Genomic DNA, 21,168 nt, shown 5'->3' with positions numbered 1-21,168 from the left:
TCACTTGGTGGCACTTTTGGTATATTTCTGTTCAATCTATTATATATTTAAATGCGGGCTTCACTATCTCGCCAAGCTTTTTCAACGTATTATTTTTGCATGTTTAACAAAAAAATTTTGCACGTTTACGCTATCTCGCATATTGGCATATTGCAATGGTTAAGATCTTTTTTTTTCAATTTCCAGTTTAATTTCAGTGTTTATTTCATCAAGTTTGAAATTAGCAATCCAATAGTTAGTGGTTTTCCCAGGTTATGCGATTCGGGCCTCCATATATGAATAAGCAAATCGTTTTAGCGTACGAGATACGGAAATTTTCGAGATTTTTGTCAGGGTACTCTCTGGGGTTGCGAATCTTGCCTCCAAATCTTACTTCTCAAATCCTTGTAATTTTCGAGACGACGTTTTTTATGATTTTTTCAATAATTTTCAAAAAAACTTAGTTTGAAAAGTTCCAGAACATTGTGAAGATCTCAATCCTGTTGTTGGAAACTCTGAGGGTACTCTCTGGTGCTGCGAATCTTGCCTCCAAATATGACTGCTCAAATCTTTGTATTATCGAGAGATGACGTTTTTAATGATTTTTTGAAAAAAAACTTAAATTTATTTTTTTTCTTAAAAATTTGAATTTCTGAAGTCTGTAGTGGGGTCTCTCAGGATAGCCTCAGCTTCTCAGGGGTTGCAAAACTTGCCTCCAAATCTGAGTACTCAAATTTTGTTAGTTATCAGGATATGACGGTTTTGTTACTTAAATTCAACCTCTTCTCATCTTTTCAAAATCTGAAATTCCTAGCCTGTAGTTGAGGGCTGTCAGTGTAATCTCAGGGGTGGCGAATTCGGCTTCCAATTAAGAATGCCCAATTCGTTTCAATTCACGAGGTACGACGATTTTTGTGTTTTTTTCAGAAGTTTTCAGAAAACTAAAATTACAAAATAATTCACAAAATTAAAATTCGCAACCCTGTAGTTGTGTGCCGCTAGAGTACTATCAAGGGTTGCGTGTATTATGTTTAAATAAGGCTGCTCAAATCTTGGTAGTTTTCGAGGTATGACCTTTTTTCTGGTTTTCAAAAAAATATCTTTTTTTTTTTAGAAATTTAAAGTTGGCTATTGTACGAGTTCTCTCTGGAGTATCAAATCTTGCGTTGAAATGCGACTGTTCAATTGCTTTTAGTTTCTGAGATTGACGTTTCTTAGTTAATTCCAAAATATGCGGTTGAATGAGTTTTCAGAAATTCGATGCACCGGAGGTGCTGTACACGCTATTTAAGCATAGGCAATTTAGTAGTATATTTTGTTGCTTTATTTTTGGCCAGTGTGAAGTTCTGTTTGACAAAAACCACCCACCTCAAAAATTTATAGTATTTATTGTTTTTCGTTGCGGCGTTTTGGAAAAATTTGCCCTTTTTGCAGAAATTTCATTTTTAAAGTATTTCGTTTTTTTTTTCAATAAGATGGTACCAATGGACGAGCAGGCTGCTTTTCTCTGTGCCTGCGTGTTTTGCTAGTCTCTTTTCATTCTACCCCACCTTCTATGGCCCTCCAAAGTTTCAGTAGGGGCTTATAGTCAAATTTTTATTTTTCGTTCAATTATTGGAAAGTTTTTTCGAAAGTTACCCAGCCAAGTCTGAAATAAAGAATTCAATTGAAAGAGCGGGTAGTAGTTTTGATTTTTACTCAAGCAGATATCTCTTTTTAAGCAGAGGAATTAGGGTTTTGCGTAAAGTCCGATTTGCGGCTATCTGATTTGATCACTCTGTAAAATCACTTTTTCGTTTTCAAAACTTCTGATTTCTCAATTTAGGCATTTAGCTTCAGCTAAAAAAACGATTTTCATTCTCTCTATAGCCTCACGAACATCATCTATATCGAGTAGAATTAGGTTTGAGCTTTTTACTGATCCTTCTGTTTCCACTTTTTTCAGGTCTGTCAAAATATCTCGACGGGAAACAATTAGAGATAAAGCTTAGCTTTGCATGAACATGTTCCCTTAACCCATACATTTGGCTTTTTGCTGGTAAAATAGAATGATCAATTGTATCAAAGGCTTAGGGTAGTTTTATAACATACAATATGCAGACTGCTTTGTATTTGATTTATCAAGTAAACCCTACGGCGTCTAATTTGGCATCAACTGTGGATTTTTGTTCTGGTAACGAAAATATTTGATCGGCTTTTAAAACAGTTGGTCATTGGTAAATACTAATCGATTGCCACCTTAATATACTAACAAATTTACTGCAACAGACATTTTGTGCATGGTAGCAGTTTAAAAATATGTCCTGTTCGAATTTGCCTTTTATTTTGGTGGATTTTGGTGGTGATTTTACCAAGTCGTTTTTTTTCAGCGGCTTTCTTTTGTGTTTCTTTTGTGTTTCATTTAAGATGTTTCGGACTATCGTCCGTCAGTTAAGTTTTGTCGGCATTTTTTTTCGGAAATTTTCTTCCGTCGGTTGATGCGCACGGAAATCTTTACCATGCGATAATTATACTGGCGATTAGTCAGTGTTTACACAAGCGAAATCTAGTATGTTATTACGAAGAGTTTTTTAAACCTAAGTTGCAAATAAAAGTGCTCACTTGGTGGCACTTTTGGTATATTTCTGTTCAATCTATTATATATTTAAATGCGGGCTTCACTATCTCGCCAAGCTTTTTCAACGTATTATTTTTGCATGTTTAACAAAAAAATTTTGCACGTTTACGCTATCTCGCATATTGGCATATTGCAATGGTTAAGATCTTTTTTTTTCAATTTCCAGTTTAATTTCAGTGTTTATTTCATCAAGTTTGAAATTAGCAATCCAATAGTTAGTGGTTTTCCCAGGTTATGCGATTCGGGCCTCCATATATGAATAAGCAAATCGTTTTAGCGTACGAGATACGGAAATTTTCGAGATTTTTGTCAGGGTACTCTCTGGGGTTGCGAATCTTGCCTCCAAATCTTACTTCTCAAATCCTTGTAATTTTCGAGACGACGTTTTTTATGATTTTTTCAATAATTTTCAAAAAAACTTAGTTTGAAAAGTTCCAGAACATTGTGAAGATCTCAATCCTGTTGTTGGAAACTCTGAGGGTACTCTCTGGTGCTGCGAATCTTGCCTCCAAATATGACTGCTCAAATCTTTGTATTATCGAGAGATGACGTTTTTAATGATTTTTTGAAAAAAAAACTTAAATTTATTTTTTTTCTTAAAAATTTGAATTTCTGAAGTCTGTAGTGGGGTCTCTCAGGATAGCCTCAGCTTCTCAGGGGTTGCAAAACTTGCCTCCAAATCTGAGTACTCAAATTTTGTTAGTTATCAGGATATGACGGTTTTGTTACTTAAATTCAACCTCTTCTCATCTTTTCAAAATCTGAAATTCCTAGCCTGTAGTTGAGGGCTGTCAGTGTAATCTCAGGGGTGGCGAATTCGGCTTCCAATTAAGAATGCCCAATTCGTTTCAATTCACGAGGTACGACGATTTTTGTGTTTTTTTCAGAAGTTTTCAGAAAACTAAAATTACAAAATAATTCACAAAATTAAAATTCGCAACCCTGTAGTTGTGTGCCGCTAGAGTACTATCAAGGGTTGCGTGTATTATGTTTAAATAAGGCTGCTCAAATCTTGGTAGTTTTCGAGGTATGACCTTTTTTCTGGTTTTCAAAAAAATATCTTTTTTTTTTTAGAAATTTAAAGTTGGCTATTGTACGAGTTCTCTCTGGAGTATCAAATCTTGCGTTGAAATGCGACTGTTCAATTGCTTTTAGTTTCTGAGATTGACGTTTCTTAGTTAATTCCAAAATATGCGGTTGAATGAGTTTTCAGAAATTCGATGCACCGGAGGTGCTGTACACGCTATTTAAGCATAGGCAATTTAGTAGTATATTTTGTTGCTTTATTTTTGGCCAGTGTGAAGTTCTGTTTGACAAAAACCACCCACCTCAAAAATTTATAGTATTTATTGTTTTTCGTTGCGGCGTTTTGGAAAAATTTGCCCTTTTTGCAGAAATTTCATTTTTAAAGTATTTCGTTTTTTTTTTTTTCAATAAGATGGTACCAATGGACGAGCAGGCTGCTTTTCTCTGTGCCTGCGTGTTTTGCTAGTCTCTTTTCATTCTACCCCACCTTCTATGGCCCTCCAAAGTTTCAGTAGGGGCTTATAGTCAAATTTTTATTTTTCGTTCAATTATTGGAAAGTTTTTTCGAAAGTTACCCAGCCAAGTCTAAAATAAAGAATTCAATTGAAAGAGCGGGTAGTAGTTTTGATTTTTACTCAAGCAGATATCTCTTTTTAAGCAGAGGAATTAGGGTTTTGCGTAAAGTCCGATTTGCGGCTATCTGATTTGATCACTCTGTAAAATCACTTTTTCGTTTTCAAAACTTCTGATTTCTCAATTTAGGCATTTAGCTTCAGCTAAAAAAACGATTTTCATTCTCTCTATAGCCTCACGAACATCATCTATATCGAGTAGAATTAGGTTTGAGCTTTTTACTGATCCTTCTGTTTCCACTTTTTTTCAGGTCTGTCAAAATATCTCGACGGGAAACAATTAGAGATAAAGCTTAGCTTTGCATGAACATGTTCCCTTAACCCATACATTTGGCTTTTTGCTGGTAAAATAGAATGATCAATTGTATCAAAGGCTTAGGGTAGTTTTATAACATACAATATGCAGACTGCTTTGTATTTGATTTATCAAGTAAACCCTACGGCGTCTACTTTGGCATCAACTGTGGATTTTTGTTCTGGTAACGAAAATATTTGATCGGCTTTTAAAACAGTTGGTCATTGGTAAATACTAATCGATTGCCACCTTAATATACTAACAAATTTACTGCAACAGACATTTTGTGCATGGTAGCAGTTTAAAAATATGTCCTGTTCGAATTTGCCTTTTATTTTGGTGGATTTTGGTGGTGATTTTACCAAGTCGTTTTTTTTCAGCGGCTTTCTTTTGTGTTTCATTTAAGATGTTTCGGACTATCGTCCGTCAGTTAAGTTTTGTCGGCATTTTTTTTCGGAAATTTTCTTCCGTCGGTTGATGCGCACGGAAATCTTTACCATGCGATAATTATACTGGCGATTAGTCAGTGTTTACACAAGCGAAATCTAGTATGTTATTACGAAGAGTTTTTTAAACCTAAGTTGCAAATAAAAGTGCTCACTTGGTGGCACTTTTGGTATATTTCTGTTCAATCTATTATATATTTAAATGCGGGCTTCACTATCTCGCCAAGCTTTTTCAACGTATTATTTTTGCATGTTTAACAAAAAAATTTTGCACGTTTACGCTATCTCGCATATTGGCATATTGCAATGGTTAAGATCTTTTTTTTTCAATTTCCAGTTTAATTTCAGTGTTTATTTCATCAAGTTTGAAATTAGCAATCCAATAGTTAGTGGTTTTCCCAGGTTATGCGATTCGGGCCTCCATATATGAATAAGCAAATCGTTTTAGCGTACGAGATACGGAAATTTTCGAGATTTTTGTCAGGGTACTCTCTGGGGTTGCGAATCTTGCCTCCAAATCTTACTTCTCAAATCCTTGTAATTTTCGAGACGACGTTTTTTATGATTTTTTCAATAATTTTCAAAAAAACTTAGTTTGAAAAGTTCCAGAACATTGTGAAGATCTCAATCCTGTTGTTGGAAACTCTGAGGGTACTCTCTGGTGCTGCGAATCTTGCCTCCAAATATGACTGCTCAAATCTTTGTATTATCGAGAGATGACGTTTTTAATGATTTTTTGAAAAAAAACTTAAATTTATTTTTTTTCTTAAAAATTTGAATTTCTGAAGTCTGTAGTGGGGTCTCTCAGGATAGCCTCAGCTTCTCAGGGGTTGCAAAACTTGCCTCCAAATCTGAGTACTCAATTTTTGTTAGTTTTCAGGATATGACGGTTTTGTTACTTAAATTCAACCTCTTCTCATCTTTTCAAAATCTGAAATTCCTAGCCTGTAGTTGAGGGCTGTCAGTGTAATCTCAGGGGTGGCGAATTCGGCTTCCAATTAAGAATGCCCAATTCGTTTCAATTCACGAGGTACGACGATTTTTGTGTGTTTTTCAGAAGTTTTCAGAAAACTAAAATTACAAAATAATTCACAAAATTAAAATTCGCAACCCTGTAGTTGTGTGCCGCTAGAGTACTATCAAGGGTTGCGTGTATTATGTTTAAATAAGGCTGCTCAAATCTTGGTAGTTTTCGAGGTATGACCTTTTTTCTGGTTTTCAAAAAAATATCTTTTTTTTTTTTAGAAATTTAAAGTTGGCTATTGTACGAGTTCTCTCTGGAGTATCAAATCTTGCGTTGAAATGCGACTGTTCAATTGCTTTTAGTTTCTGAGATTGACGTTTCTTAGTTAATTCCAAAATATGCGGTTGAATGAGTTTTCAGAAATTCGATGCACCGGAGGTGCTTTACACGCTATTTAAGCATAGGCAATTTAGTAGTATATTTTGTTGCTTTATTTTTGGCCAGTGTGAAGTTCTGTTTGACAAAAACCACCCACCTCAAAAATTTATAGTATTTATTGTTTTTCGTTGCGGCGTTTTGGAAAAATTTGCCCTTTTTGCAGAAATTTCATTTTTAAAGTATTTCGTTTTTTTTTTCAATAAGATGGTACCAATGGACGAGCAGGCTGCTTTTCTCTGTGCCTGCGTGTTTTGCTAGTCTCTTTTCATTCTACCCCACCTTCTATGGCCCTCCAAAGTTTCAGTAGGGGCTTATAGTCAAATTTTTATTTTTCGTTCAATTATTGGAAAGTTTTTTCGAAAGTTACCCAGCCAAGTCTGAAATAAAGAATTCAATTGAAAGAGTGGGTAGTAGTTTTAATTTTTACTCAAGCAGATTATGTTTTTTTAAGCAGAGGAATTAGGGTTTTGCGTAAAGTCGGATTTGCGGCTATCTGATTTGATCACTCTGTAAAATCACTTTTTCGCTTTCAAAACTTCTGATTTCTCAATTTAGGCATTTAGCTTCAGCTGAAAAAAAAAAACGATTTTCATTTTCTCTATAGCCTCACGAACATCATCTATATCGAGTAGAATTAGGTTTGAGCTTTTTACTGATCCTTCTGTTTCCACTTTTTTCAGGTCTGTCAAAATATCTCGACGGGAAACATTTAGAGATAAAGCTTAGCTTTGCATGAACATGTTCCCTTAACCCATACATTTGGCAGAATGATCAATTGTATCAAAGGATTAGGGTAGATTTATAACATACAATATGCAGACTGCTTTGTATTTGATTTATCAAGTAAACCGTACGGCGTCTACTTTGGCATCAACTGTGGATTTTTGTTCTGGTAACGAAAATATTTGATCGGCTTTTAAAACAGTTGGTCATTGGTAAATACTAATCGATTGCCACCTTAATATACTAACAAGTTTACTGCAACAGACATTTTGTGCATGGTAGCAGTTTAAAAATATGTCCTGTTCGAATTTTGCTTTTTATTTTGGTGGTGATTTTACCAAGTCGTTTTTTTTAAGCGGCTTTCTTTTGTGTTTCATTCTTTTTAAGATGTTTCGGACTATCGTCCTTCAGTTTAGTTTTGTCGGCTTTTTTTTTCGGAAATTTTCTTCCGTCGGTTGATGCGCACGGCAATCTTTACCATGCGATAATTATACTGGCGATTAGTCAGTGTTTACACAAGCGAAATCTAGTATGTTATGACGAAGAGTTTTTTGTACACCTAAGTCGCAAATAAAAGTGCTCACTTGGTGGCACTTTTGGTATATTTGTTTAATCATATTTAAGCCTATTTAAGCGTAGGTAATTTAGTAGTAAATTTTGTTGCTTTATTTTTGGCCAGTGTGAAGTTCTGTTTGACAAAAACCACCCACCTCAAAAATTTATAGAATTTATTGTTTTTTTGCGGCGTTTTGGAAAAATTTGCCCTTTTTGCAGAAATTTCATTTTTTCTTAAATTATTTCGTTTTTTTTTCAATAAGATGGTACCAATGGACGAGCAGGCTGCTTTTCTCTGTGCCTGCTTGTTTTGCTAGTCTCTTTTCATTCTACCCCACCTTCTATGGCTCTCGAAAGTTTCAGTAGGGGATTATTGTCCTGTTTTGAATTTTTTCATTTTCTTGCAAATATTAAATGCACAAAGCTGGGATGAAGATTTCAATCAAAAGAACAGATCACGGAGCGGAGATCTCAATTTCTCGAGTGGTTTTCACCTAAGTTTGGTAGAAAAATTCATGGTCTCAAACAAGCTCATTTTTTGACATTTAGGTTAATTTTTTGACTCAAAAACTACCCTGCCAAGTCGGAGTTTAAGAGTTCGACCAAAAGAAAGTAGTTATGCGCAGCTTACCTGCGGAAATGACTATGCCCTTAGTTTTAGAAAAAACGGGCCTTAGAAAATAGCCAGGTTTGCCCCTTTTAACGGAAATTCTTTCTTCAAAAATTAATCTATTGTTTCTGAAGTTGATAGTTCATTCAAACTAAGAGGGTGCTTAGATTTCCATATGAAATCTTTTTCTCCCGATTCTCTGTAGAAAACTTCGGCATACTTCATTCTTCGAAATTTTTACCGTTTTTCAACGAAATTTCATCACTATTTTTGAAATCTACTAGCTAAATTTTCGTATGCTTTAGTTTAAACTATTCGTGTGCTTTAGGAAAGAAAAGTTTTTGGTTTTTTAAATAGCCAAATTCTTATTTTGCGTTCAATTATTGGAAACTTTGGAGACCTGGGTGCATAAACCATGTAACTCAAGTCTCGAAGGTTTCCTTGATGCTCAGTCATGAAAGGCGCGAAAACTATTGGTGAAAAGTAGAGCAGAAAAGTTTTCAACTCAGAGGCCTTGAAAACACTAAGTCTATTAAGAGGACGTAAGGCGCGGGTCAACTCAGATGGGAGCGAGACATCTTTAATCCAAGGGTCTACTTCAGGTACACAGCTCAAAGTTTCACATAAAAAGTTCAGCAAATCACAGGCAACACCTTTCAGTGCTTGGTGCATCGTGTCAATTGGGCTACTTAGTGGCAAGTTTTCGATCATCGCAAACAATGTTGAGGCCCCTCGAATACCACGAGTCTCAAGTTCGGGGTCACTTGGGTTTGATAAGTGGTTTGTATGTTTGCTGGGATCTCGCATTACAATTTTCTCTTTGTGTGAATAACTGTGAACATATGCTTTGTGGGTTCCCTTCATAACACACAAGCTGCAACCATAGTATCCATTGAACTGCTTCATTTTCAGCAATTTCGGCTTGCAATTTAAGACATTTGGAATAGTTCGTATCATTCACATTTTTGCTATGAAAATGGTTAACTTTTGGGGAATCAACAGGATTTTTTGTTTCCCAAAATTTTTTTAGCTACTGTAAAAATCTTTAAAAAAAAACAAACAAAAAAACAGGTGCATCCAGAATTAGCTGGGTCACTCGCGTTTACTTCGAAGTGACCGTGGCCCAGATGTGAGGACGTCAGGTCGGAGAATCGAATCCGAAACCTTGAACTGGTTTCGTTGCTCGAATTTTTGCTGCTCTATGGGTGGCTAGTCTTAGTAAAGTTACAAGCGGTCGTAGAGCAGATGTGAAAACGTGATTCAATTTTTTTTCTCATGATGTTTCAAATCTTTTCCTTATTTCACTGTTTTGCCTGTTCAGGGCTCTTCTTTGCATTTTCTTCGCTTGTGTCTGCGAGGCGGAGCTTCGACACTGTGTATCAAATCGGAACATAGACATTTTCTTGTAATCAACTTATTTTATTCTTTTAGTTTTCTCAAGTTCGCACTTCCGTCAACCAATGACATGAAATGAGCATGCCTGAGTTTCAAATAGGCGTTCGATTTGTTATTGAATCCTAACACCTTCCTGGTTCCTTCACACGCCTGGAAGAAACGCGGTCGCTTTTGCAGCCTAAGGTGTGGTGGTCGAGTCATGGTAGGACCGTGTGTTTTCAGTGTGTATGAAATTCAAACTTTTTTCTTCGGTAAAAGACATCACCGTCTTTTTTTGTGCTGCAGCGAAGTATCATGGTTGTTTGAAGTGTTGATCAGAGCAGTTTCAGGAGGGACTTAACTCTTTTATAAGTTTTCTATAAAATCAATTTTTTTCGGCTTTGTTTTTTTTTCAGTTTGCAAAAAGTTTAGTTTTTCACAAAAACTACCCTGACGATTTCCAGAAAAGTGGTATCGACGGTTAGAGCACCTACTCCACCGTGTACTTGCATAATCATCTAGACTCTTTTGACTTTACCCCACTGTCTACAGCTTCCGAAAAAGTCTGTGGAGGAAGCTTCTGACCCTTGTTTTTGGGTTTTTTGTTTTCTCATAAACAACCCTCTCAAATTTGCCTTTTTTGAACCATAGATAGAACGGGTTGTGGGAAGTTTCCGTGATTAAGCGGCTACGCCTTAATTTTTTGATACAAGATTTTATTTCTCGCAAGTATTAAATGCACAAAGCTGGGATGAAGATTTCAATCAAAAGAACAAATCACAGGGATTTCATCTTCCCAAGTGGTTTTTCCCTAAGTTTGGTAGAAAAAAGTCATGGCCTCAAACAAGCTCATTTTTTAACATTAAGGTTAATTTTTGAATTTTTTCCATTCTTCGAATTTTTTCCATTTTGAATTTTTCCATTCTTCGAAATTTCAACCATTTTTAAAAGAAATTTCATCACTATTATTGAAAACTATTAGCTAAAGCTACGAATGCTATAGTATAGGCTATTCCTATGCCTAAGTATAGAAAAGTTTTTGGTTTTTTAAGTAGTCAAATTTCAATTTTTCGCTCAATTATTGGAAACTGTTCGAAATTTACCCAGCCAAGTCTGAAATATAGAATTCAATTGAAAGAGTGGGTAGTAGTTTTCACTTTTACATAAGCAGATTATCTTTTTTAAGCAGAAAAATTAGGCTATCTGTTTTGATCACTGTGTCGAATCACTTTTTCGTTTTCAAAACTTCTGAATTCTCAATTTCTCAATTTAGGCATTAAGCTTTAGCTTAAAAAAGGATTTTCTTTTTCTCTACAGCCTCACGAACATATCTATATCGAGTAGAATTAGATTTGAACTTTTTACTGATCCTTCTGTTTCCACTCTTTCTAAGCCTGTCAAAATATCTCGACGGTAAACAATTAGAGATAAAGCTTAGACGTGCATGAGCATGGCCCCTTTAACCATACATTTGTCTTTTTGCTGGTAAAATAGAATAATCAATTGTATCAAAGGCTTCGGGCAGATTTCTATCATACAATATGCAGACTGTTTTGTATTTGATTTATCAAGTAAACTCTAAGACATCTACTTAGGCATCAACTGTAAATTTTTGGTCTGGTAACGAAAATATGTGATCGTTTTTTAAAACAATTGGTATTTGGTAAATATTCGATTGCCTCCTCAATATATGAAGTCTAATGTAATAATTTAAGGCATTTAGAATAGTGAGTTTCATTCACAATTTTGCTATAAAAATCATTAATTTTTGGAGAACAACAGGAGTTTTTGTTTTAGGTCTGTATTTCAGTGCCATTTAGTTTGCGGCTTCCCTTTTTGAATTTCAATCGTAGTCATCTAGTTTTTCGTCGAGAGATACACCCTAGTAATTGATAAATTATGTTTTATTTGACAAATTGTTTTTTTTAATTCGCGGGTTTTTTGCATCTTGTTATCATAAATTGCCCTATACTTTTATCCAGTATCTTTGTATTTGCGGCCGTGTAAGATCAGTTTCTTTGTTTTCAAAACTTTTGAATGCTCAATATAGGTATTTAAATTTTCTCTACATCTACACGAAGATAATCTAATTAGAGTAGAATTTGATTTCAGCTCGTTACTGATCCTTTTGTTTTCACATTTTTTTGCAAGTCTGTCAAAATACCTCGATGGGAAACAAAAAGAGACGAAGCTTTAAGCTTTGGATCACGGCCCCTTAACCAATACATTTGACGTTTCGCTAGTAAAATAGAATGATCAACTCTATCAAAGGTCTCGGGCAGATTTAAAACATACAATATGCAGACTGTTTTGTAATTGATATATAAAGTAAACTAGCATAGCTACTCTGGCATCAACTGTGGATTTTTGTTCGTGTAACTTAAATATTTGATCGGATTTTAAAACAATTGGTCATTGGTAAACGCTTATCGATTGCTACTTGGTGTATGAAGTCTACTGTAGTAACTTCAAGTCATTGGAAACTTTGGAGACCTGAGTGCATAAACCATGTAACTCAAGTCTCGGAGGTTTCCTTGATGCTCAGTCATGAAAGGCGCGAAAACTATTGGCGAAAAGTAGAGCAGAAAAGTTTTCAACTCAGAGGCCTTGAAAACACTAAGTCTATTAAGAGGACGTAAGGCGCGGGTGAACTCAGATGGGAGCGAGACATCTTTAATCCAAGGGTCTACTTCAGGTACACAGCTCAAAGTTTCACATAAAAAGTTCAGCAAATCGCAGGCAATACCTTTCAGTTCTCGGTGCATCGTGTCAATTGGGCTACTTAGTGGCAAGTTTTCGATCATTGCAAACAATGTTGAGGCCCCTCGAATACCACGAGTCTCAAATTCGGGGTCATTTGGGTTTGATAAGTGGTTTGTATGTTTGCTGGGATCTCGCATTACAATTTTTTCTTTGTGTGAATAACTGTGAACATATGCTTTGTGGGTTCCCTTCATAACACACAAGCTGCAACCATAGTATCCATTGAACTGCTTCATTTTCAGCAATTTCGGCTTGCACTTAAGACATTTGGAATAGTTCGTATCATTCACATTTTGCTATGAAATGGTTAACTTTTGGGGAATCAACAAGAATTTTTGTTTCCCAAAAATTTTTTAGCTACTGTAAAAATCTTTAAAAAAAAAAACAGGTGCATCCAGAATTAGCTGGGTCACTCGTTTACTTCGAAGTGACCATGGCGCAGATGTGAGGACGTCAGGTCGGAGAATCAAATCCGAAACCTTGAACTGGTTTCTTTGCTCGAATTTTTGCTGATTTATGGGTGGCTAGTGTTAGTAAAGTTACAAGCGGTCGTGGAGCAGATGTGAAAACGTGATTCAAATTTTTTTCTAATGATGTTTCAAATCTTTTCTTTATTTCACTGTTTTGCCTGTTCAGGGCTCTTTTTTGAATTTTCTTCGCTTGTGTCTGCGAGGCGGAGCTTCGACACTGTGTATCAAATCGGAACAGACATTTTCTTGTAATCAACTTATTTTATTCTTTTAGTTTTCTCAAATTCGCACTTCCGTCATCCAATGACATGAAATGAGCATGCCTGAGTTTCAAATAGGCGTTCCATTTGTTATTGAATCCTAACACCTTCTTGGTTCCTTCACACGCCTGGAAGAAACGCGGTCGCTTTTGCAGCCTAAGGTGTGGTGGTCGAGTCATGGTAGGACCGTCTTTTTTCAGTGTGTATGAAATTCAAACTTTTTTCTTCGTTAAAAGACATCACCGTCTTTTTTTGTGCTGCAGCGAAGTATCATGGTAGTTTGAAGTGTTGATCAGAGCAGTTTCAGGAGGGACTTAACTCTTTTATAAGTTTTCTATAAAATCAATTTTTTTCGGCTTTGTTTTTTTTTCACTGTTTGCAAAAAATTTAGTTTTTCACAAAAACTACCCTGCCGATTTCCAGAAAAGTGGTATCGACGGTTAGAGCACCTACTCCACCGTGTACTTGCATAATCATCTAGACTCTTTTGACTTTACCCCCTTGTCTACAGCTTCCGAAAAAGTCTGTGGGGGAAGCTTCTGACCCATGTTTTTGGGGTTTTTTTTCTCATTAACAACCCTCTCAAATTTGCCTTCTTTGAACCATAGATAGAACGGGTTGTGGGAAGTTTCCGTGATTAAGCGGCTACGCCTTCATTTTTTGATACAACATTTAATTTCTTGCAAGTATTAAATGCATGGGTTTTTTTTTCTCATAAACCACCCTCTCAAATTTGCCTTTTTTGAACCATAGATAGAACGGGTTGTGGGAAGTTTCCGTGATTAACCGGCTACGCCTTCATTTTTTGATACAACATTTAATTTCTTGCAAGTATTAAATGCACAAAGCTGGAATGAAGATTTCAATCAAAAGAACAAATCACAGGGATTTCATCTTAAGTGGTTTTTCCCTAACTTTGGTAGAAAAAAGTCATGGCCTCAAACAAGCTCATTTTTTAACATATAGGTTAATTTTTGAATTTTTTTGACTTTTCTCATAAACTACCCTGCCAACTCGGAGTTTGACCGAAAGAAAGTAGTTATGCACATCTTACCTGCGCAAATGACTATGCCCTTAGTTTTGAAAAAAACGTGACCTAGAAAATAGCTAATTTTGCCTATTTTTTTTCGGAATTTTTTTCTTCAAATTTAACCTATTGCTTCTGAAGTTGATTTTTTGTAGAAAACTTCGGAAAACTCCATTCTTCGAAATTTTAACCTTTTTTTAAAGAAATTTCATCACTATTATTGAAAACTATTAGCTAAAGCTACGAATGCTATAGTATAGGCTATTCCTATGCCTAAGTATAGAAAAGTTTTTGGTGCTTTAAGTAGTCAAATTTCTATTTTTCGCTCAATTATTGGAAATTTTTTCGAAATTTACCCAGCCAAATCTGAAATATAGAATTCAATTGAAAGAGTGGGTAGTAGTTTTCTTTTTTACATAAGCAGATTATCTTTTTTAAGCAGAAAAATTAGGGTTTTGCGTAAAGTCCGATTTGCGGCTATCTGTTTTGATCACTGTGTCAAATCGCTTTTTCGTTTTCAAAACTTCTGAATTCTCAATTTCTCAATTTAGGCATTAAGCTTCAGCTTAAAAAACGATTTTCATTTTCTCTACAGCCTCACGAACATATCTATATCGAGTAGAATTAGATTTGAACTTTTTACTGATCCTTCTGTTTCCACTCTTTCTAAGTCTGTCAAAATATCTCGACGGTAAACAATTAGTGATAAAGCTTAGACGTGCATGAGCATGGCCCCTTTACCCATACATTTGTCTTTTTGCTGGTAAAATAGAATGATCAATTGTATCAAAGGCTTCGGGCAGATTTCTATCATACAATATGCAGACTGTTTTGTATTTGATTTATCAAGTAAACTCTAAGACATCTACTTTGGCACCATTTGTAGATTTTTGTTCTGGTAACGAAAATATGTGATCGTTTTTAAAACAATTGGTCTTTGGTAATTACTAATCGAGTGCCTCCTTAATATATGAAGTCTAATGTAATAATTTAAGGCATTTAGAAAAGTGAGTTTCATTCACAATATTGCTATAAAAATCATTAATTTTAGGAGAACAACAGGAGTTTTTGTTTTAGGTCTGTATTTCAGTGCCATTTAGTTTGCGGCTTCCCTTTTTGAATTTCAATCGTAGTCATCTAGTTTTTCGTCGAGAGATACACCCTAGTAATTGATAAATTATGTTTTCTTTGACAAATTGTTTTTTTTTGTTTAATTCGCGGGTTTTTTGCATCTTGTTATCATGAATTGCCCTATACTTTATCCAGTATCTTTGTATTTGCGGCCGTGTAAGATCAGTTTCTTTGTTTTCAAAACTTTTGAATGCTCAATATAGGTATTTAAAATTTCTCTACAGCTACACGAAGATCATCTAATTAGAGTAGACTTTGATTTCAGCTCATAACTGATCCTTTTGTTTCCACATTTTTCAGGTCTGTCAAAATACCTCGATGGAAACAAAAAGAGATGAAGCTTTAAGCTTTGGATCACGGCCCCTTAACCAATACATTTGGCGTTTCGCTAGTAAAATAGAATGATCAACTGTATCAAAGGCCTCGGGCAGATTTAAAACATACAATATGCAGACTGTTTTGTAATTGATATATAAAGTAAACTAGCCTATCTACTCTGGCATCAACTGTGGATTTTGTTCTTGTAATTTAAATATTTGATCGGACTTTAAAACAATTGGTCATTGGTAAACGCTAATCGATTGCCCCCTTGGTGTATGAAGTCTACTGTAGTAACTTTAAGACATTTGGAATAGTTCGTATCATTCACATTTTTGCTATGAAAGTGGTTAACTTTTGGGGAATCAACAGGAATTTTTGTTTCCCAAAAAATTTCTAGCTAATGTAAAAATCTTTAAAAAAAACAGGTGCATCCAGAATTTACTGGGTCACTCGTTTACTTCCAAGTGACCATGGCGCAAATGTGAGGACGTCAGGTCGGAGAATCAAATCCGAAACTTTGAACTGGTTTCTTTGCTCGAATTTTTGCTGCTTTATGGGTGGCTAGTGTTAGTTAAGTTACAAGCGGTCGTGGAGCAGATGTGAAAACGTGATTCAAATTTTTTTCTCATGATGTTTCAAATCTTTTCCTTATTTCACTGTTTCGCCAGTTCAGGGCTCTCTTTTGCATTTTCTTCGCTTGTGTCTGCGAGGCTGAGCTTCGACACTGTGTATCAAATCAGAACATAGACATTTTCTTGTAATCAACTTATTTTATTATTTTAGTTTTCTCAAATTCGCACTTCCGTCAACCAACAGACATGAGATGAGCATGCCTGAGTTTCAAATAGGCGTTCCATTTATTATTGAATCCTAATAGCTTCCTGGTTCCTTCACACGCCTGGAAGAAACGCGGTCGCTTTTGCAGCCTAAGGTGTGGTGGTCGAGTCATGGTAGGACTGTTTTTTCAGTGTGCATGAAATTCAAACTTTTTTTTCGGTAAAAGACATCGCCGTTTTTTTTGTGCTGGAAACCTGATTTTGGGAGTCCTCTCTGCTCAAACGTCTACAACTTGCTCTTTGCAGGAAAAAGTCATTGGCTTTGGAAATCCTTTTGAACGTTGTTTAGAAGCTTTTTGATTTTCTTAAAATTTACAATCAATTCTGAGACGAAAGGTTCAATTGAAAGAACCGGTTTCTATAATGGTTCCTGCAGCAGCGGTGTTTTCATAATTTTTGCTAAAAGATGTAGTGTCTTCTTGGGAAAATTCATTGTCTCAACTTTATTTTATTCTTCTCACTTATTTCAGTAGAGAAACAACTAAGGTTTTGGGCAATGTCCAATTTTTGATATCACAGTTTTAGTACCGCATCGATATAGCAATTTCATTCAAAATCAAACACGTGCATCCAGTTTTAGCTGGCTGTAGTAACTTTTTATCAAGACATACGAAAATTTTGGCTGACTTAGTTTTTTCATAATTTAATTTTTTTTCGGCTTTTTTATGTTTGTGTTGTATTTTTTTCGGAGAAGGACTTGAACGAGGGTTTTTATTTGTTGTTGTTTAGGTGGTCACATTTTGTCAGGTGCTTGTCTGGAGCCGACTGCTTTGAACGAATTACTCCCAGACTGGAAGGACAGAGGGGCGAGTAGAGTTTTGTGTTAAATAAGGTCAAATTAGTATCGAGTGTGATGATGATATGTGATGTGATTTTAGGCGCCAATCACTACAGAGGTATCTCAGGATAGGTTCTCGTTCCTCTTGAAGAACAGTCGCATTCCAGTCCCAATACCACCAGGTACACTTAAACATCTGCAACTTTCTCATTGTTGTTAAATAAATTCGAAATGGCATTTGTGCAAACAACCGATTGTGAAAACATCCAAAATTACGTAATATTCATCTAATCTAATGATGCACCAATTTTAAAATCTATGAATACAAGTGGCCGAAATTTTGTTTTAAAAACAATGCGTATGTTCTCAACGTAAAAATATTTTTCAGTTGAATTCTGTTTGTATTATTTATTGCAGATTTTTAAAGATGTTTGACTTGGTAATAACTTTTTTTGATGTTTACTTTATCGGGTGTTCTTACGCACGTCACCTTTTGAATTAGCTCAAACTTATCTCGAAATCAGACAAGTTTGTTTATCCAGCTTTAATATGCCATCAAAAATAACACACGATTTCTTCTGTTTTTCCAGGCTTCCCCATGCACAACAAGGGCAATTATATAGTGCGACTGGGCAATGTGGTCAAGTGGCTGGGCGAACAGGCCGAAGAGATGGGTGTGGAGATATATCCTGGCTACGCTGGAAGCGAGGTTATAGTTGTACCATCTCAATTACACTTGCAAGTTACAAGAATTTTCAATAGAGAATTGGTATACTTTAGTTTTTATTCGGTAGTTTTTGTTCCGACTTCCGATACGAAAGTAACGGAATATTTGTGCTCCGGGTGGGTTTTTTTTTCTTCAGACAAATTTTGACTTTTTAACTAGCCATTTTTGACGGATTTTTTTTATATCATTCAAAAGGTATTGCTGTCCTGAGCTTAAATTTGAAAAGATATTTTACCTGTGATCATTTTTCGTAAAGTTATGGGGGTTTAAAGATCGCCATTTTGGCCAATTTGGGACAATTAACGCGCGATATATTTCGCGCTATTAACGCGTAAGCGGAGATTTAATCCGTCTTTGAAATTGTTCCAAAATGGTTGAAAGAAGCATATTTGCCATAATTGATATGTTCCAATGAGCGAAATCTATTCTTTTGTACTTTATATGGCGTGTGGGGGGATGATTTCATAAAAAATTTCAAATTTTGGAAAAAAATTTTTCATTTTATTTTATTTCATTTAATTTTTTATGTTATTACTGCTGCTCCATAAACCTTAAAAGGCAGTCGGAACATTCAGGGCTTCGCTCTGATACGAGCAGTCTTGTTATACTTTAGTTTTTAGTCTGCTCAAATTTTGTCTGTTTTGTTTTTGCTTCGAAAGTTATTTTTCCAATGCTAAGTTAACATTCAGTTGTCTTACTTGTCATGTTTTTCTCAAAATTAACATGATTCAAGACATACCCAGACAAGAATATAAAAGTTTTTGCAGATCTCATTTTAGAAGACACATTTTGATATATGTATATATTTGACTTATCTTTTGTCTCATTTTCGAAGACACATTTTGAAATATGTTTATGAGACTTAGCTGTAGAAGACACATTGTGAAATATGTATATATTTGACTTAGCTTTTGTCTCATATAGCTAGTTTATTGTTCCGACTTTCGATACGAAAGTAACGGAATATTTGTGCTCGGGGTGGGTTTTTTTTTCTTCAGACAAATTTCGACTTTTTAACTAGCCATTTTTGACGGAATTTTTTTTATCATTCAAAAGGTATTGTTGTACTGAGCTTAAATTTGAAAAGATATTTCACCTGTGATCATTTTTCGTAAAGTTATGAGGGTTTAAAGATTGCCATTTTGACCAATTTGGGACAATTAACGCGCGATATAATTAGCGCTATTAACGCGTAAGCGGAGATTTAGTCCGTCTTAGAAATCGTTCCAAATTGGTTGAACGAAGCTTATTTGCCATAATTGATTTGTTACAAGGAACGAAATCTATCTTTTTGTACTTTAAATGGGGTGTGGGGGGATGATTTTCATAAAATTTTTCAAATTTTAGAAAAAAAAAATTTTCATTTTATTTTATTTCATTTAATTTTTTTAATGTTATTACTGCTGCTCCATAAACCGTAAAAGGCAGTCGGAACATTCAGGGCTTCGCCCTGATACGAGCAGTCTTGTTATGCTATATGTGTGTAGCAAAATAAGTTATCCGAAGCGTCGCTTCTCGTCTGTCTGTAAGTGTCATAGGAAATCTATGGAGAAGTGTTGTCAAAAACGTCTGGCAACCCTGAACATGTGCTTATTTTTATTTACTTCAGATTCTGTTCCACGATGATGGTTCCATCAAGGGCGTGGCCACAAATGATATGGGTGTTGCCAAAGATGGCTCCCCTAAAGACTCCTTCGAGCGGGGCATGGAGTTGCACGCCAAAGTGACAGTGTTCGCAGAGGGATGTCACGGATCCCTGACGAAACAGCTCTACTCTCAGTTTCCTCAGCTCAGAGAAGACTGTCAACCACAGACCTACGCCATAGGTCTCAAAGAGGTACAGCAGTTAAGTTCGAATAGTCGCTAAGTATTCATTTGACTTTGAGACCAGCTAGGGTATTGCAACTGTTTTTTTTGTTCAAAACTTAAATTAGCACCAAGTATCTCCTGATTTCTCTGAGTCCAAATATGTTGGAGTTCTCAACCGGCATGTTTGCATTTAAAATTTTTGTAGTGCTTGAATTTTTTTTGCGTTGACTGTAAAATAACCAACTTGGTTTCGGTAAGATTTCCAATTTCATGGTTTTGTCTAAAAAATTTGGGTCTTATGTTATATTGGCTTAGTTTCCTCATGTTGCGTTTTTTATGGTTGCGTTTTTAGACGAATTTTTTGGTGTTTTTTTTTCAATTTCAAATCTAGTTGATTAACCGGAACTGTACTCTAACTTTAAACGTAGGTATAGATACAAGCATTTTTTTAAATAGTTCATTAGTTCCTTCGTCAATTTCGTTTTAGTTTTTTGCATGTTGTTTAAAATAGTATTGCACCTGGTATGATTTTATTTTGGATTTTATATGATTTTTTATGAACGTTGATCGTTTCAGCTGTGGGAGGTGGAAGAGGGCAACCACAAACCAGGACTAGTAGATCACACTGTGGGCTGGCCACTCGTAAGTATTCACCCTACACCATTCCATTGGACTCTCAAGTTTTTTTTGAAGCTCAAATGACACGAAGCAAGCTACTGTTATTAACGATTGTAGTCATCCGATATATTCTTTCCATGGTCATTTTTGTACCCAACAAATAGGCATTTATCATTCAGCACACACTTCTAATAATTTTAAGACGACAGTGCCCCCTTTGGATTTAATGCCTAAACTTAATGCCTAAAGAATGCGCCTGAATTGAATGTGATGATCGGCTTAAATTGACCAATTTTTCGGAGTCTTGAGCCAACTTATTGCTTTTCTGGTCAGTTCACGTTCAAAGTTTTCCATTTTAAGTGTATAATTTAGAGCAAGGACGTTTACGGTGGATCCTTCATGTATCACCTTGACGAAGGAGCACCTCTTGTGGCTCTGGGTTTCGTGATTGGACTGGACTACAACAACCCCTATCTGAACCCGTTCAAGGAGTTCCAGCAGTGGAAGACCCACCCTTACATCTCCCAGTTTCTCACGGGGGGCAAACGATTGGCTTACGGGGCTAGAGCACTCAACGAGGGAGGACTGCAGGTTACTTAATAGAACAAGTAAACAGAGATGGCTGAAAAGAACCTGTTGAAAATTAAAGTGTGCTATAATAAATTGCTTGAGTTCGGTTGGGCAAAGTTAATTAAAAGGTTAATCTGCAAGCTCCGAACAAATTTGCTTGCAAACATGATTTCCGGGCCACCTTGATGCATAAACACAG

The 21,168-nt window shown here is 35.6% G+C and overlaps 2 protein-coding genes across 2 annotated transcripts in view; one reads left to right on the top strand and one right to left on the bottom strand.

Moving 5' to 3' along the window:
- The window catches only part of LOC134839289 (electron transfer flavoprotein-ubiquinone oxidoreductase, mitochondrial-like), a gene marked incomplete at its 3' end in the record, with an annotated part of 89,307 nt that extends 68,317 nt beyond the window's left edge, over window positions 1–20,990 (top strand). Inside the window, 6 exon segments of the mRNA XM_063854789.1 lie at window positions 17,197–17,273; window positions 17,346–17,427; window positions 17,836–17,954; window positions 19,582–19,809; window positions 20,358–20,423; window positions 20,772–20,990. Coding sequence (XP_063710859.1) covers window positions 17,197–17,273; window positions 17,346–17,427; window positions 17,836–17,954; window positions 19,582–19,809; window positions 20,358–20,423; window positions 20,772–20,990 — 791 coding nt within the window.
- Window positions 1–21,168, bottom strand: part of LOC134839246 (endophilin-B1-like) — a 240,021-nt gene that overhangs the window by 86,640 nt on the left and 132,213 nt on the right. The gene's annotated exons all lie outside the window — the stretch shown is intronic.

This window comes from Symsagittifera roscoffensis, chromosome 2 (genome assembly GCF_963678635.1).
Source record: "Symsagittifera roscoffensis chromosome 2, txSymRosc1.1, whole genome shotgun sequence".
In the NCBI taxonomy this organism is placed as follows: domain Eukaryota; kingdom Metazoa; phylum Xenacoelomorpha; order Acoela; family Convolutidae; genus Symsagittifera; species Symsagittifera roscoffensis.
Note: the sequence above shows the minus strand (reverse complement) of the source record. Positions and strands in the feature narration are given on the sequence as shown.